The 16958-nt window shown below is 44.9% G+C and overlaps 1 protein-coding gene across 1 annotated transcript; it reads right to left on the reverse strand.

Annotated features, from left to right (window-relative positions):
• Positions 1-9860: 9860 nt before the first annotated feature.
• LOC108028093 (uncharacterized) lies at positions 9861-10836 on the reverse strand. Its single transcript, XM_017099741.3, has one exon. It carries the CDS (start codon positions 10696-10698, stop codon positions 10510-10512), a length of 189 nt encoding a protein of 62 aa, XP_016955230.1. The 5' UTR covers positions 10699-10836; the 3' UTR covers positions 9861-10509.
• Between the last annotated feature and the right edge of the window lie 6122 nt (positions 10837-16958).

Here is a 16958-nt window from a genome sequence, read left to right on the forward strand (position 1 = left end):
TCCCTGCCACTAAAAAAGTCCAACGTGCAAATATTGAAAAGCGAACTTAAATTTTAAAATGCTTTTCTGTCGGAACAACCGAAAGGTAAACGATTTTATTTATATCTTGTGCATATAGGCTTACACTACATAACCAAATTAGCTCATCACTGAGTGCCTTGGGTTGAATTTAGAATGGGGAAAGTACACAGACCGAACATGTTAAGGGATTACTGGGCATTAGATGGCTCTAATTATTTCAAAATGACTTTACTCTCGAAATAGGTATTCATTTGGCGGGGAACTGAAGAGCACTCAAACAAATATTAGGGCATTTGCTGTGTAGGGCATGTATTTGGGGGATATAAGAACCGGTTGGTTTCTAAATCAAGTCAGCTATTGCAGATACATTTCAGGAATAGTACCCTCTTGCCATAGAATTCAAAATCCCTGCAAATCTAGTTTCAGCTCCGAAAGCCAACAGCTTCCCTGCCATTTTAGTGGTCACTTTTGCACAATCCTAAGCGTTTCCTTCCCGTTTTTGACGCCGTTACAATTTCTTTGCCTCGTAACCACTTCCTTCCCTGTGTTTTAAGCTTTTCGAACGGATCTGTTCGATTTCCCTGCTCTTCCGATTCCGACTCCTTCCGCTCCCTATTCCCAGCAACTTCTAACTCCGTCTATCGAGGTCCGAGAACCGAGTACCGACTTCGAACTCCCTGCTCCTTTTGTCTTTCGATTGCTTTTTGCTGTTTTGGCTCGAACGTGAGTGGATAACGGCGATGACAGGACGAAAGACACAGGACGGGTCAGCTTCCCCCAGAAATATCGATTGCGGACTCCATTCGGGGATAAAGGATACGGAATATGGACTTGGCCCGGTGGAGCGGGGAGCGAAATGAGAAAACCAAATGACAACTCATTCGGAGTTGCAATAAGTCACCCTTCAATTTGCCTGTTCCAGCCAGAAAACAAAAAAGGAAGTGGAAATGGAAGTTGGCTGTTAAAGTTACGCCGTTGACAGCAAACAGGAAGAGAAATGAGGAGTGGACTTGGACCTGGGGGAAGGACAATAAGTTGGGACGTGAGCAGCGTTAAGTAAAAGAAAGGCACGCAATCGAGGGTCCAAAAAGCCAGGAAGTAGGACGGAGGACTCATGGGCGAAGGATCGAGCGACTTTGGGCTATTAATTTGAAGGCAAACAACGCACGAGCCGGGAATTAGGCATCCGCGTGAGTGGTGCTGAGCAGGCGGAGGGGGAATCCCAAAATCCCAAGCCCCGATGTCAAATTTGTGAGCAACTGCAGTCGCTGATAAGATTTATGAGTGTGTGCCACAGACTTGGACTTAGCCCCACCCCAACAAGGGGGAACTACACACATCCGAGGGAAGACAAAGGACCACGAAGACGACGACGAATGACAAATAAAAGATTTTTATTATCACATTATGCGGCAGCAGATTTCCCTTAGATGTCGTCGCTGCGGCTTTGTTTGCGCGCTCTTCCCGTTTTCTAAGTTAGAGATGGCACAGTCGGTTTATACCGGGAATATAGCACTTGATATTTTGCCTTACAAGTTAATAAATCGAAACTCTCTTTAAAATTGGAGGTCCACATTTTTTGCCAAATATTACCATTTGCAGGTTAGTGCTGAGGGCTGGTGTTCCCCAAAGTGACCTTAGGCACAAAGGCAATGCTATCTTTATGATCGTCAAATTTTGATTAATCTTCATGCCCCTGGTAGGCTGCTATTAACTGATTAAAATATATTTTTCGAGTAGATTTTTTTATAAATAACTGAAACTTATCGGGGAGACCGAACAGACTTGACTTTCACGACTCATCTCCACCAAACGGTGTTCCTCTCGAACTCCGGCCACCTCGCTCCTCCTTAATCTTCGGCCTGGACTAGTTTACTTTTGCGCTTTTTGGTTACTTAAGCTTTCACTTGCTGCCTGGCACATTTCTTCGTTGGGTTTAGGCCAAGTTGGGACGGCGCAGGTTGAAATTCAATTTGGCAAATGAAGTTTCTGGGCGCACAACAAAGGCGAACGGGAAAATCTCGGAAAAATCCGCATTCAATCTTTGCCTTCCCGCTGCTTTTCTCCTTTTCACCCAGCCGACTTTTTCCCATTTCCATTTACTTATTTTGGTTATTATACGGCTCACAGATCCGTCTGCTAATTAACTTAAAATAGAGGAAGGGTGAGCAGATTCCGATTCCCCCAACTGTTGCACGATGTCGTCGCCCATTTAGGGTGGGATGTGGCGATGGATCCCTCCTCTGCTGCTTCTACTTCTGCTGCAGTTGCCCCTGTCAATCCCCAAGCCCAATCTCCAATCCCTGCCTGCTCGCCAGTCGTTTGCCTGGGATGAAGATTGATGCCACACGCGGCGTATACTTAATATTCCTGTTGCTTCTTGGTCTGCTTGGTCTGAGAAGCAATATAGGGCGACTTGGCGGCTCTTAATGTGCCGCAAAGCAGAGGATGCACAATTGAAATGGTCAACAGAGCGCAGTGTCTATGGTTACAGAGTGGAACGGCGATGGAGGGGCCAAATTAGAGGGGTAGCTGGTAGCCGTGGCCGCCTGCTGGAGGTGGAGTTTGGATATGAAAAAGTGGGAAATGAAATGATTGCAACTAAACTAAAACGAAAGCCGTGTCCATGGAGATTTCTTAGAGCGGCTGGGGTGGTGATTGTGCTTAAAAGGTTTTAAGCTAGTCGGTGGGTTGGGCTGGCCAGCCGGGAGCAGCCTTGCCAGATTAATGTATTACTTAAAGTGCTCGTAAAGCGTACTTAAAACTTTAGTTAAATTGTAAATGTAGATGAGGAAAGGTCTCTACACCATGTCGTAAGTGCTTAAGCTTGACCAAATAACAGAGATTTATCGCAAATACCTTGTGGTTAAATTCTTGGAACACTTTAAAGTAATTTTAGCTACAACTATATTTTCCATTTAATCACCCCTTTGTGTGGCACAAACATTTTATTTCGCCATGGCGCATTCTTCGCATTTATTAAGTTTGTCAGAGACATTTTGATTGTACGACAAACTGACACGACACGAGACAATCCCCCTGGTCCACGCTTTCCCCTCCACCCATGACATCCACCTGTCAGCTGGCAATCAAGAATGTCAGACGGCGACATTTCGGCGACTGAGGCGGCAGCGGCGAGAAAACTCGGTTGGATTCGATTTGATTTCAGTTAAGCTGACGGCTGCGTTGAGTTGCCTTGCCCAGTGGCTACTGGTCCGGTGTCTGCTGCCCGGTTAAGCCCCCTTTGGAACCCCCATCTCCGGTTTCCTCGGCCACCATGTAATTCATCATTTTGCTGGTGCTGCTGCCGCTGCCGCAGCGTCGTGTTCGCATTCCATCCAAGGTTGCCCCATAGATCCGCCTCGACTACTCGGCCCCTCTCCCTCGCGCGCACACGCTAACTTTACTTTGACAAATTGCAACTTTTCGATAAATTCGAATCATTTGTCATTGACACAAATAGCTTTCAAATTGCACAGACAAACACACACATGTTGAGTGGACTGAACGGTGGAGTGCGGTGGGGCTCCTTGCATTGGAGCGCGTAATTGTTGTTGCTGCAACCAAACAACATTCGCAGCGGAAATTCCAAAATCAACTAATTGCAATCTTCCAATGATCTTGTGCCAAGTGGGACCAAATCTTAGAGGGGAAAGTGAGAACATTTTTTTATACTGTGTTCTTATTATTCAATGTAACAATTAAACAAAACATAAGTTAGTTTTTTAGAACATAACTACTTAAAAACGTAACTACGTTTTAAAAAACTTTTCCCTATATGGCAGGCAAACTATAAAGCATACGAGTGATACTGTCTCAAACTGCGCAGTCTTGTGCGCTCTGGCCACACTAATTTCGGCAAGAGTGCGCCTTGCCACACTGCTTGCGCTGGCAAGGCGAATCAGCTCGTTATCCGCACTCGCTCACCGCTGGTGGCATGCCCCAAAGAGCTTGTTGTTGTCGTTTCGTTGGCGATTTCAAGCTGTTTTTGGCTCAACAACAACCACCCGGCGCACACATAACAGCAGCAATATCGGCAACAACAATCGCCAGCAGTTGCAACCTTCCCGCCCCTCGGCCTCACCTGGCTGCCCCCCTCCCAACACCATGCCTGGCCAGAGCCAGCGGCAGGCGTCTCGCTCGCACGCGCCTCACAATGACCCAGTTTCCAAAGCGGAATGTAAACAAATTTGACCTGGAAAAAGAGTTTTTGTTTTGTAAACAAACCGCGACTGCGACGCCGACTGCGCGTCGGCAGAGGCGGCTCAAAGTGTGAGCATGTGTGTGTGCAAGGTGTGTGTAGATTGCGTTTTTGGGCCTTAATGACAACAACAGTAAACGAGAAATTCGCTAACAAAGTAATTTGGTTGATGATGTTTTGCCAAAAAGGTATGTATGTGAAATAGTTGCGGTCTCTGATGGAAGGCAGAGAATGAGAAGAAGCGGGGGGTTGATAAAAACGGGAAAGAGAAGACTGCAGAAAGAAGGGGCCAGAGAAGACTGTGCAGAAAGCAGTAACGGTCCAGAGATTTATGAAAATGCTATGAAATTACGATGATTTTTCACGGAGGAAATAAATGGGGAATTATGGAATAGTGGTAATACTCATCTTGAACCTTTGAAGTATACGAACCCCTTAATTATCCTAACGTATATTTAATAAATATTAAAAAAATACGTTTATTTTTTAAATTAAAAAAAAATGAAATACCCTCCCAAACTATGAAAAAATGGCATTACTCAAGGTAAACCTGTGAGATATACAAATCAACCAGGGTTCCAAACATTTAAAGTTTGACATGGCGAGAACATTTTAAAACAAACTGTTAAAAAAGTTTAAGAAATAAATGTAAAATGTGTTATATACATTAGAAAAAAAACCATTGAAAGAATGCCTTCATTTTCTGAGCGGTCTTTAAAATATTCTCACATTCACGGTTAAATGGCCTAGGGGCAACCTTCGCCTGGCGCCCCTGCCCAATTCCGATTCCAACATACCCTGACCTCTTGGCGAACCGCTCTTTCTCTGGGTTGTGGCGCTTGCGTCTTTCCCTTCCTCGGTGAACCGCGATGATCTCATAACTCAATGAACCCCACGACCTCCACTTTCACTAGCTCTGTGTAAAAGCCACTTCTTCGCCATTCAAACATTTCTCACATTTATTACCAGGTTTTTTTGGCCTTTCGTGGATTTTTCCACAATTCCTCATTTCTGGCCATTTTGCTACGCCTTGCTGTGTTTTTATTATTTGTTGGTATTAGCATAAAAAATGCGAAATTCCAAAAGAGTTTCATTAAAATGAGTTTGTTTTCCCTTGTTGCGGTTGTCTGGCTTGGATTGTTTTGCTTTTTATCTTGTGCCCCAAGCCCCAGATTTGTGCTCATTTTTCTTTTTTGCAAATCGGAATTGGCTCACGTAATAAATATCATAAATTGCGTTTTACTTTGACACACATTAGCCGAAACCGCGCCAAAAATGAACAGAGAGGCAATGAACGCTCTTTTTTGTTATTGTCAATTTGTGGCTGTCTTTTTGTTTTGTTGATGCTTCAGCGTTTGTTATTGTCGTTTTCACCCGAATTTCGTTTTTTCGCAGTTTTTATCTGCAAATTTGTTTTTTAGCTCGAACTTTCAGCTTTCGCCCTTGCAATTGCAAATTATTATGATAAGATCGTCATTGCCATCCTCGTCAGAATCACCGCAGCAGTCATTAGAGAAGGTCAAAAAAATTCTCAACGACGAAATAATGATTTGTTATTGTTTGGTTTGGTGTTTTTGTTTCGCCAAGGTTTACGTGGCGTATGAGTAATTTGTTGTCTGTTTGTTTATTGAATTTAAATTGCGTTGGTTCCAACTGTTAATTAGCGGCGGCAATAACAAGAGACCAGAGAAAAATGGTGAAAAATATGAAAATGATGAGGAAAATTGCCAGCGAGGTTGTCAGAAGGGGAGGGGAAAACCCGCTGAAAAACAGCCAGACACGCAAAAAGGAAATCTGTGGCCAAAGCAGAGACTTGTTGTCAGCAAATAACAACGAAACAGAAGACAAAAAACAAACAGCAAAACAGCGCAACACAAGACAACACACAAATAGCAACTGCAACAACGGCAAACAAAATTTGCAATTTTTTTTGCACTCCACTTCACTTAGCAACATTGTTGCAGCCACAGACGTGGCGGAGGGGGCTAGGGGAGCCGCAGACAGCCAGCTCAATGGAAATGTATGAATTGCATTTGTTAAATAAAAAGAAGCAGATTGTAGACGGCAAAAAATGCAGAAAAAACTGCAAAAATGCTGCGCCTGCGCCAGCGGCAGAAAGTGAAAGATGATCGCGATTGCAGGCAGAGAAACCAGGACAGATGGGGGGTCTCGGGGGTGGCAGACAGGCCGGGGAGGCGGAATGGGTGCAAGATAGATCACACAATGGGAGCGTGAGTTGGCAAAATAATTGCCCTATCCTCTGAGGTTGCTGCCTTTTCTCAAAGGAGTTGACCAAAGCATTTAAGACCAAGATGCGTAACGTCAAAAATGTTTTATTTCTCTCGGGTTTTTGTTTAATTAATTCATATTAACTGAAATCTTAAGTTCTTCTGACAAGTAAATTGAATATTAAATGTACAACAAAAAATTATTTGGTTAATTATCAATTAAACATCAATTTAAATTTTTTTGAGCAATAATTTTGGATTAAAGAACCAATTATTACCGGGCTAAAGTTTTGAGAGTACTGAAATATTTTACTCTTTTCACTAGACAATTAACTATCGTTCCAAATGGGCTCGGAAAGATGGAAGATAAGTTTCCGACCGCTCTCCCCCCTCTCTCACTCGCACTCTTGCCATCTCTCTCTGCGTGCTAATGACTTCAATGATTTGCAATTGTTGTCTAGCTCGAGGGCTGCCGACTCAGTTCAATTCGTTCAGAAACGGAAAACGGAGGCCAACAAGTTGGGACCGAGCAAGGCATCATTAAGTCGTCGGCGTCGTCGCTCGCACTAAACTTAATTTTTTACCAACCAAGCCGAGGCGGAGGAGGGGTGGGAAAGGGTTGGGGTTAGGCCGGGGGCGAGAGAGGGTTAAGCAGAATTAAAATAAATAAAAACTTCAAGTTTGAGCGCTTAAGTTGTTTGTTCCTCTCCGCCTCTTGAGCATAATTCAACTGCAACATTGTTGCACCCAATGCAGACAGACATAATGAAGGAGCCAGTCTCGCAGACTTGATGGCCGGAGCGTTTTGTGTCATGCGGCTGCTAATAGATCTGGCAAACAGTGTGAAAAGGAACCACTGACAACTGATTGAGCCCCGAGCTACGTTGGATGCAATGGGTTAATGCGGGGACGGAGGGGTTTCGATGGGGCTAAGAGGGAGGCTGCAACTTTGACGAGTTCCTGTTAAACCGATTTTGTGTGTCTCGTGCAGTTTAATGACTCCAAAGTTGGAAGTTCTTGTAAAGTGGTGATTAACCGAGCGGGAAAGATGATGACAGGGGAGCAGAATGTCGGGATCATCATCATTTTCGTACTTCTGATCGGCCTTAGAAAAGGCAGACCTCAAGGGCCAATGAGGTGTAATTTTACTTAAATTGTATAAAATTGTATTTAGCATCGTGAATTTTAAATCAACAAGCTTTATCCATGATCGTTAAATATAAATAATGTCCACAATAAAAGTCAAGACAACAATATGTCAAGACTTACTTGATGGAGGAGCTTTATTACTTCATAGATCACCTCTATGATCCATTTATTGCCATTTTTTAAATAAAATGCCGTAAATTACCATCAATACAGTATATGGAATGTGCTTGGACAAGGTGGTTATTTATCGATAAACTCTTGGCGGGCGCAGGCCACACAAGTGAAGTGAGATTTCATTTTTTTGGGTTTAACAGTGCAAAAGATTTATACACACACCGCCCCACCTCACGCCCACAGCACACGACTAGAAATCCTCTTCCGACCTACACAAAAAGTACAACAATTCATATTTTCTCCTCATTTTGGTCGGGCGGTGCAAATTTTCTGATCCGAGTGGCCAGAGGGATGCAAAGGGCGCGAGGAAGCGGCAAGGCAGAGTGGTAATCGAGCATACAAGCGCATTAAGCACCAGACAATTATGGTGCGGCAACATTGTTGCAGTCAAGCGCCGTCCTCATCGTCAGCCACGCCCCCTCCGCTGCCCACCTGCCGCCCCCCAAATCCTCCATCAATTTGTTGATGTTGGCTTTACTTTTATGTTGTCAGTGAGAGTGTGTGCTTTTTTTCTGCATGCGCAATTTAAATTTAGTCAGCTGGAAAATTTTATGAGGCCGAAGTCATAAAAAGCTGGGAAAAGTTGGAATGAAGGGAGGTGGTGGAAGAAAGGGGGTGTGGGCGCCTGTGAAAAATGGTCTGCGGTGGGCGGGCACTTCATTAGCGCGACTGTACCAAAAAATACTAGTTGCGGATTCGGCAGCAACTAGTTGGAACACTCCGCTTTAAGTTCGCCTACATATTTTATATTTCATATTAAGATAATTTCAGTTTGTTCAGATATATTTTGGATATCTTCTTATTTTCTAGAATGAGCAACTTTTCTAATCTAATTATTTATTCTTTACTAATTTGTAGATGGTCTTTCGGGTTTTATTTGATGGCCTGAAATCGATTTCGACTTCCTTGGTAAGTAACCCGAACCAGCCCTCAAAGGTCCGAACAATTTTTACGATCTGCTAACAAATGTTAATTAAAATGTTAACAGGAATGTCACCCTCTGGAGTCCCACCACTTGCAGTGCAGGATAATCAAAAACCAATACCAAGGCTGATACACCCCCATTCCCAGTTTTAAACACCATTCAGGTCCCATCCCTTGCGTTAATGCTGCGTCATCATTTGATATTCATGAGGCAGTCGGAAAATTTTCAGCTCCCGGGGGTGGGGGTTTGAAAAGTCGGGGAGGGGAAAGCAAGGAATTTGTTCGACACTCGCAGTCACGTCCTTGTGAACCTGCAATGCAAAATTTAAATAAATGCTCGCGATGTCCCTTCACATCCCTACACATACAACAAATACACTTGTGTATATTTTGCCTGCTCTCTTCCAACCTTTTCCGCCGATTTTCCCTCGATTTTCCCCTCATTTCCCCCGAATTTCCCGCACTTGACCGACCGAGTGCGAGTCCATTAGCCGGAGTCCAGGGAGCAAGTCGCTCGGCCATAATCACCTTGTTTGTCGGCCGGAACACCTTTAATGGCGCCGAGGGGCGGAGAGGTGTCGTTACGGCGGATAATCATTGCCGGCGGGACGGGAGGATTTTCCGGGGAGCGGGGCCCATCAAATAAACGTAATTCAATGCACATAATGACAGCCAGACTTCCATTTTTGACTCCACTTTTTTTCCGGTGGCGTTTTTCCGACTGACAACAGCTGTCGAGGAGAGATGGGAGGGGACTGGGAATAGCAGCTTAGAGGGTCTTTGTTGGTATTTGCATATGGCCAATTGGGCAATGTCAACAAAAAGCGACAAACGAGAAAACCCATCGAAGTCAAAGTCGGTAAAGATGATTACGAAGGGGAAAATATGGAACGGTTGGGGCCATCCTGCGAAGATATTATGTGGCATTAGGGCGACTCTAATGGTCATAATTCAGATTAATGCCAGGATTGGGGGATGATAATTAGGGCAAGTGAACTTGGGTTCAGCATAAGGTAGCCAACGTAAAATTATGCGTTTGCAATAGGTTATCTTATCCGTTTGAGCAGGGTTGCGTTTGTGGTTTTCATGGTGGATAATCGATATATGTGCTATCGATTTTAGAAATCAATTAATCCCCCTTCATAAGGAAAACCATATCTTAGTGGTGTTGGAGTAAAACTTTATTTTTGGATTATTGTTGGATTGGAACGTTACAAATATGGCGAAATCCCGAACGTCGATCGGAACGCACTACGCTCTAACATTGGATGTATTTAGTTCGATAACGATGTGTTGTGGGAGTAATCGAGGGTGTACTGTGGGGTGTGAAGTAAAACTTACGCACTAATTCGAGTTGCTTCACTGGGTTTAGGTGTGTTCTGGGGTGTGAATGGGGACTTTGCAGATGCGAAATGCAAAACGCAGTCGATAACTGGGTTGGCCACATCCTTGAACCGTTTTCACTCGCAGTTACAGTCACAGTCAGAGTCACACGCACACTCACTCACACGACAACTGAAAACGTTGCACATACGACCCGTATGCACGCTAGTTGTTTGCTCCTCTCCCCTCCGGTTTCCCACCTCCCCATACCGTTTTCCATTTTCCATTTCCCACTTTTCACTCCTGCTCGATTGGATGCAGCCAAGTGTTATGCAACTGCTTAAAGGACTTTATCGTGTGATTTCTTTGCTGATTTGCGTTGTTTGAGTTGTGATTTGTGTGGTGTTGTGTTGAGCTGTGTGCCTCATCTGGCCGCGTCCAGATCCAGGCCCTGATCCTGGGAAGGGGCCGTCCTCGTCGTCATCCTCCTTAGAGCAGGTAGCATTTCCGCCGCCAGCAGGAGCAGGTGCAGTGCCCGTGGCGATAGTAGCGACAGAGGCACTTGAGATACTTGTAGCCCGCACAGCAGTGATGCGAGTGCGAGTGCGAATGCGAGTGGTAGTGGCTGTAGCAGGAGCTGTCGTGCAGACAGTACGAATAGCAGCCGCAGTCGCACATCTTTTCGCCGAGTGTAGGCCCTTGACTACACTTGTGTGGAATCTGGTATCTGGAGTCTTGAGTCTGGAGTCTAGAGTCAGTCCTCTGGAATCCTCTGGATTTGCGCGGTGCGTCCCAGCTCCTTGGCTCGCTGTTGCCCAACTGATTTCTGGCCAACACTCCGTCTTTCGAATTGGCTTAGGTTAGTTTGGCTCTACGGCCTCCAAGTGGAGTCCGTAAGCGGTTACTAATGACTACGGGCGGGAGCCCATGTTTGATCGATCACGGAGATACATTTGCGTATTTGGGTGGCCAACATTCGTACCACGAACCGCGAGCGAGCTGCAATATATAGGTTAGCACTGTTGTTGTTATGGCAATTCATATGGAAATCATGTCAATTGATTTTGGCCAACTAGTCCTCCAACTCGGCCGCCTCCGAATCGGCTTCCTGTTGTTTGTGTGGTCTGCCAAGCCGGGAGTTAAAGGGTATATGGTGAATCCATTGAACTATTTGTCTATGTTTCTTATAGCCCCAGCATTCTACATCCCTTCGGAACATCTGTTTTTTATTTCTAAATGGCTAAGAATTGTCTTGTTTTCCATAAGAAGAAAGACCGCTGATCTGAGGCCATTTAATGTTCCAGAAAATCGCAGGGTATCCCCCCGCCTAGACCCACACCATACTTTTTCCACACAATATTTGCCTGGCACCGTATGATTAATTCGCAACGTTGTCGCTGATTTTATGACCGAAATATTTGGTTATATTTTTGTGCATTAGCTGCCGTCGGCCTGAAATAGACTTGGCCAAATGCAAATTCATGCCTGACCCACATTGGCGGCTGGGGCATTAGTCACCGCCATCGGGGGATCTACAGATACAGATAGATAGCTCTGCTAGCAGCTCTTGCTATTTCGCCGTTTTGCTGTTGCAATCGATGACACACGCAGCGAATGCAAAACTGACGTCATTGAGGAGGCCACACGGCGCATACGTCATCTTGTTTGTGCGTTCAGGCTGAGATCAGCTGGCCTGCGGACTCTCGGACTTTGGCGGACTGCAAATGAGATCAGGGGATCTGCACTGGATGAGGTCATCACAGTAGTGCGATAATTAGGGTGCCGAGTGTTGTTTACCCTTGCTCGAACAGCTGCTAATTGCTAGTTCCAATTTGGATACGCGTTAAACAATCAGGAAATGTTTTACTCGATCACTTAGCAGATCATTAGTCCGCAGTTGGCTTTAGAAAACCTCAGAGTAACCTCTTGTGGTACGTTCGATGACGTAATAGGTTCACTGCATTGGGAGAAATAAACAAAGCGTTTGGAAGCAATGTTATATACTCTGTATCGTGTTATAAGCGATTTAAACGCACAGTAAAAGTATTCAATATACTTATCAGGGGTAGTAATTATTCAAATTATTCAATTAGCACTAAAAACGGACCCATCAGAGTTATGACTAAAACTTTACATTCATGTCATGTGCCACAAATGATCTCGTAATATCCTCTGTGAAATCTCCCCATTTCAGCTTATAGCTCCCCAATTTTATTCGCGACCCATAATTTGCAGTCCGCCGCATGCGTGTTGCTTATCGGCTATCTCCTTGTGTTTTCATTATTATTTTTCGGGGGAAAGTACCGATTTAACCCTTGTTTAGGGTCCAATTAAAGTGGCGAGGACACGGAACGTGGCTTTAATGTCAGGGACGGTTATCCCGCTGCTGTTGTCAAGTGTCCTTGTGCGCTCAAAAGTCTTTGCACACGTATCCCCAATGGCGAAAAGTTTTGTCAGCTAGCCAAAACCTGGTTAAAACGAAGGGCTGGGGCATGAGGACCGGGTTTTTGGACTCGAGAAGGTTGCAAGTGCATGGTGTTCAGCAGTTTAGTTCAAGTTGTTTCAAGTAACACTCAAAGGACAACGGGGCGGACAAATAACGACGGCCCTCGGACCATATGGACTAGGGAAACAATCGCAGGTCCTTGACGGGACTGCGATTGCGGGGACTGGGAGCGCCGGCTGTCAGTGTGTGGCAAATAATGGTGTTGCGTGTCGTTTTTGCCACAAAACGATGATGATAACCGAGAACCCAGCGCTCCGACAGCTGACTCGGGAAGCAAAAAACATCAGTCGAAAAACGCAAAAAATGGGGAAAATAATGCACCAGGCGAGGCAAGAAAATAAACTTCTTCCGGGCCAACTTCTCGGCGGCCTCCCCGCGAAGACCGTCACTGACACTTAAATTAAATTTGTTTCCATTTCGGCGGCGACACTTTCGGTTTGCTTCGCTTGGGGCTCTCTTCGCTTTTCGGTTTGGGGCCAAAGAAAGCAGCGACTCCGCACCAAAGTCCAAGCCCAAGTCAACCGAGCTGAGAAATGCATTTTGCAATAAAATAAATTAAAACGAAAGCAAAGCAAATTGTGTACTTCAACTTGCCGAAACTAAACGATACTCCTGGGTATGTAAGAGGGGGTGGTATTGGTTTTTAAGGCGTTACAGGGGCGGTGCGAAAGGGGGCCGTAACCTTAGACATGTGAAAAGCTGTCGCTGCTGTTGGTAGGGAACCTTAGGCCAAAACCAAAGTTATCAGGGAGTACCAATAATTATTATGTACATATTTCGACGATTAATAATAATTAAAAAAAAAACCTTTAAAGGATTAACAGATCACATGTAAATAGTAGGACTTATAAAATACAACATGAAAGCAAAAAATATTTTAAATACTTGAAAAAAGATTGTTTCTTACTCTTTTTATTTAATCTCTTTAATTTTAAGCACTTCGATCCTTATAAATTTTAATTGATTCAGTCTTTATATAGTACATTTTTTGGATTTAATTCCCGATAAATATTTTTCCTTTTGAATCCTTGAAAGCGACATCCCCGTAACGTTCCTTGGCTCTTTGTAGGCCCGCCTTCCTTTTTTATTGTTCCATCTGACAGGCACTAAAGTCACCGCAACTGTTGCAACACTTTGAGTTGTTTTTGTTGCTGTTGCAACTTTTCATACCGCTCCGCATGCGGATGCGGATGTGCGGATTTGCGGGCGTGCCTCTGAAATGCCTCCCAACATCGACGGCAGCAACTTCACCAGGAGCATTCCATGTCGACGTCCATCCGATTCTCCTGCATGGCTATTGTACTCCTCTGTGGGATGAATCCGAAGCTGTGCCGAGAGGAATGGTGTCCTACACTTGAAGAAGATACTTCAGCTGGTGCCCTAAATCGTTTTGGAATATTCATTCCCCATATAACGAGTATATGTTTTTTTATCTTCAGTAGCTTAACAACTTGTTTGGAATAAAACTCTATATTTTATAATACGATTAAAGAAGAAAAGGATACATGCGCTGCAAAAGTAAATTAACTTTATTATAACACAGCTTCACCAGATCTTGACGCATATTAGCATCTTAAAGCGAACTCATTTTGTTTCCATTAGAACGTTGTGGTGAGTAACAATTTCCCAACTGCAACTGTTTTTGACACTTTTTGTCTGTTCTTAAATTTTTTTGTAGTGCACGGCCAGCAACGGATGTCCTCTCGTTTGGTTCGTTTCAGTTCGGTTTCGTTTCGGTCGTGCAACATTCTTGTTTTCTCGCATTTATTGTTTTTGGATGAGGAGTCCAGTTGGGTGACCGCGTGCAGGTGGGTGGGGAACACAGGACAGCGTAAAAGCCGCAGCCAAACAAACACATTTCAATCAAAACGCCCGACAGACAGGGACGTGGCCATCGTGTGGGTGACCCCCTCGGGCAGGGAGAATGGTTTTGGGGGCTTTCAGGGGGGCTACGGACGGACCACCGGCATAACTGTTGCTGGACGTGGACGAGGGCCATTGCCACAGCTGCCACAAAGTGGCACTTGCCAGGTTTTTGACACAAGTTGGCTTGCCACATGCCAACGCAGGTTGCTGCTGTTGCTGCTGCAGCTGCCACACCCCCTGCCACATGCAGCAACGTGCTCGTGCTGCAGCTGCGGCCACTGCAACTGCAGCGGGATTGTGGCATGCCCAACTGATTTCGACTCGATTCGCAATGAAGACATTCGGGGCAACTTTGTCCTTGGATTGCCACCGCTCACACAACATGACAGCCTGAAGTTTGACAGGCGAAACAAGCCGAAACTATTTGCAACAATGCAAAAATATTTTGCGGCACCGAAAGAGCAGGCGATTAAGTTGATTACTTTGTACCCAAGCGAATTTTCACAGCTTTATAAGGATTTTTATAGCACAGCGGGATAAGTAGATATTGAATATTTTTGCCCATAGAACCCTAAAAACAGCAGGACTTAATTGAAGTCAATTTAAATAAAATTAAATTCGCGTGGCATTCCTGGCGTAAACTTTGGCCAGACCATTTATTCTTTTGTTTTCCAGCATTCCTGCAGCAAGAACGCCAAAAAATGCATTTGCCCGTGCAGTCACGCCATTTTACCGCCCGGAAAAAGCAGAAAGCCAACAAAAATGGTGAAATTTGTAGAACAACGTCATTAGGGGGAGCAGAACAAACCGCTTGGCTTCGCTTATGTTGATTCTTCCTTGTCCCTTTTTCGTGGTTAATTTATTTTCATGTTTTAATTTTGGCCATCCCCATTTCCCCTTGCACTCCATTCATTTTATTATTTAATTTAACCAAAAATGTCCACGACACCTCGAGAATTCCAGCGAAATGCGGGCCATGCAACATGCGGCATTTAATGCGGATCTGAGACCCCCTTTGACCGCAGTTCCCCTTCTCTTCGCCATCTGAGCCCATTTTCACTTTGCATTCGCCGCCGATTCTCAATTCCCGATTCTCTGGTCTTGGGCTGCATGTGGCACGCAAGAAGTCATTAAAAAGCACTAAAAACGCAGCACTCGTAAAAAGGAGCGACCCCTCCTCCGGTGACCCTGCCTCCTCCCATGACTCTGTCCCCCAAGCCTCCTTGGGTGATGCAGCAGGCCATAAACAAGACCAAGAGCCAAGCACTGAACGAAACGAAAAGCTCCCTTGCAGCTAGGGAGTACCAGAATATATTAGAATACCTAGTCCTATATTAATATAAGACCTAAGGATGTGTTTTCTTATAGCTCATTCAATATAATTACTAATAAATTTGTGGGTTGCCTGCTCCAAGTGCTTTATAAATAAATGCCGATATTGCACTTCGTGTCTCCTTACATAGGAGCTACATAAAGTTAAAATCATTTTTTTAAGTGAAAAGGCAAGTGCCGGGAGTGAGAATGACAACAATTTGGCACACGAAAACAAAAACAAAACCATGCCCGAAAAAGCACAGCAACGAGGAAAGCAGACCCTACTCCTGCGGGCTTAAAGGGAAACAGAGCCTAGCTAAAATATGCAAGTAAACAAAAATGAAATTCCCCACCGTAGTACCTCACATGGCCCCCAGAACTCCGCCCCTGCCACACCACACCGCCTCACCGCCTCACCGCCCCACCGCCTTCCCAGTTCGATTTCAGACTGGAAATCAGACTTGGGCTCGTCTCCAGCGACTGCATTCCTTCATATTTCGCAACGCCAAAGAATTCCATGAATTATCACATCACATGTGGGACAGAGCCGAGGAGCGTTCCTGGAACTGCACTGGAAGGGGGTCTTGTGGGGATAGAACCGGGGAAATTGCCCGCTGGTATTTGGGTTGACAAAGCGCGTGCGTAAACTGTGCAAACCCAAGTGGCATTGAGTGGCGGGGAATGGATTGTGGATCTTGGTGACCGCCACCAGCCAAAGTTGGACATATCGAGGTTACGCAGCAATGAGGAAACGTGGGAATAGATGTAAATGGTTCGGCAATTAGTGATCTGCCGTTGTGGGTGGCCTCAAAGAGATCAGACGTTAAAGCTTGCCCATATAGGGGTGGTAGTGTGATTATAAGAATGAGTTAGATTTCCTCTTTGGATGAAGGCTTGTTGGAACAACCATTAATGATCCTAAAGAAAGCCAGCCATAACCATACTCATTAAGTGCCGCATTTTATGAGTGAGTCACATATCCCCATAAATAAAACTTATTCATCGCTGGGGCGCAATCAGTGATCTCCAACCTTTGGATACCAGCATGTTATCACTTCCCACGACTCGTAAACAACACTACAGACATTGCACATTGATCTCGTTTTCCGAGAATAACGCACTCGTAACTAATCGGCGAATCTCCGGCCTCCCGAGTGGTTGTTTTCCACTCAGCCAACGGGGTTGGGCCCCCGATTTTTCCACTGCCTTTATGCAATGCAGGGCGAGGAGGCACAATAACGCATAACGCACA

Source organism: Drosophila biarmipes, chromosome 3L (assembly GCF_025231255.1).
Source record: "Drosophila biarmipes strain raj3 chromosome 3L, RU_DBia_V1.1, whole genome shotgun sequence".
Lineage (NCBI taxonomy): Eukaryota > Metazoa > Arthropoda > Insecta > Diptera > Drosophilidae > Drosophila > Drosophila biarmipes.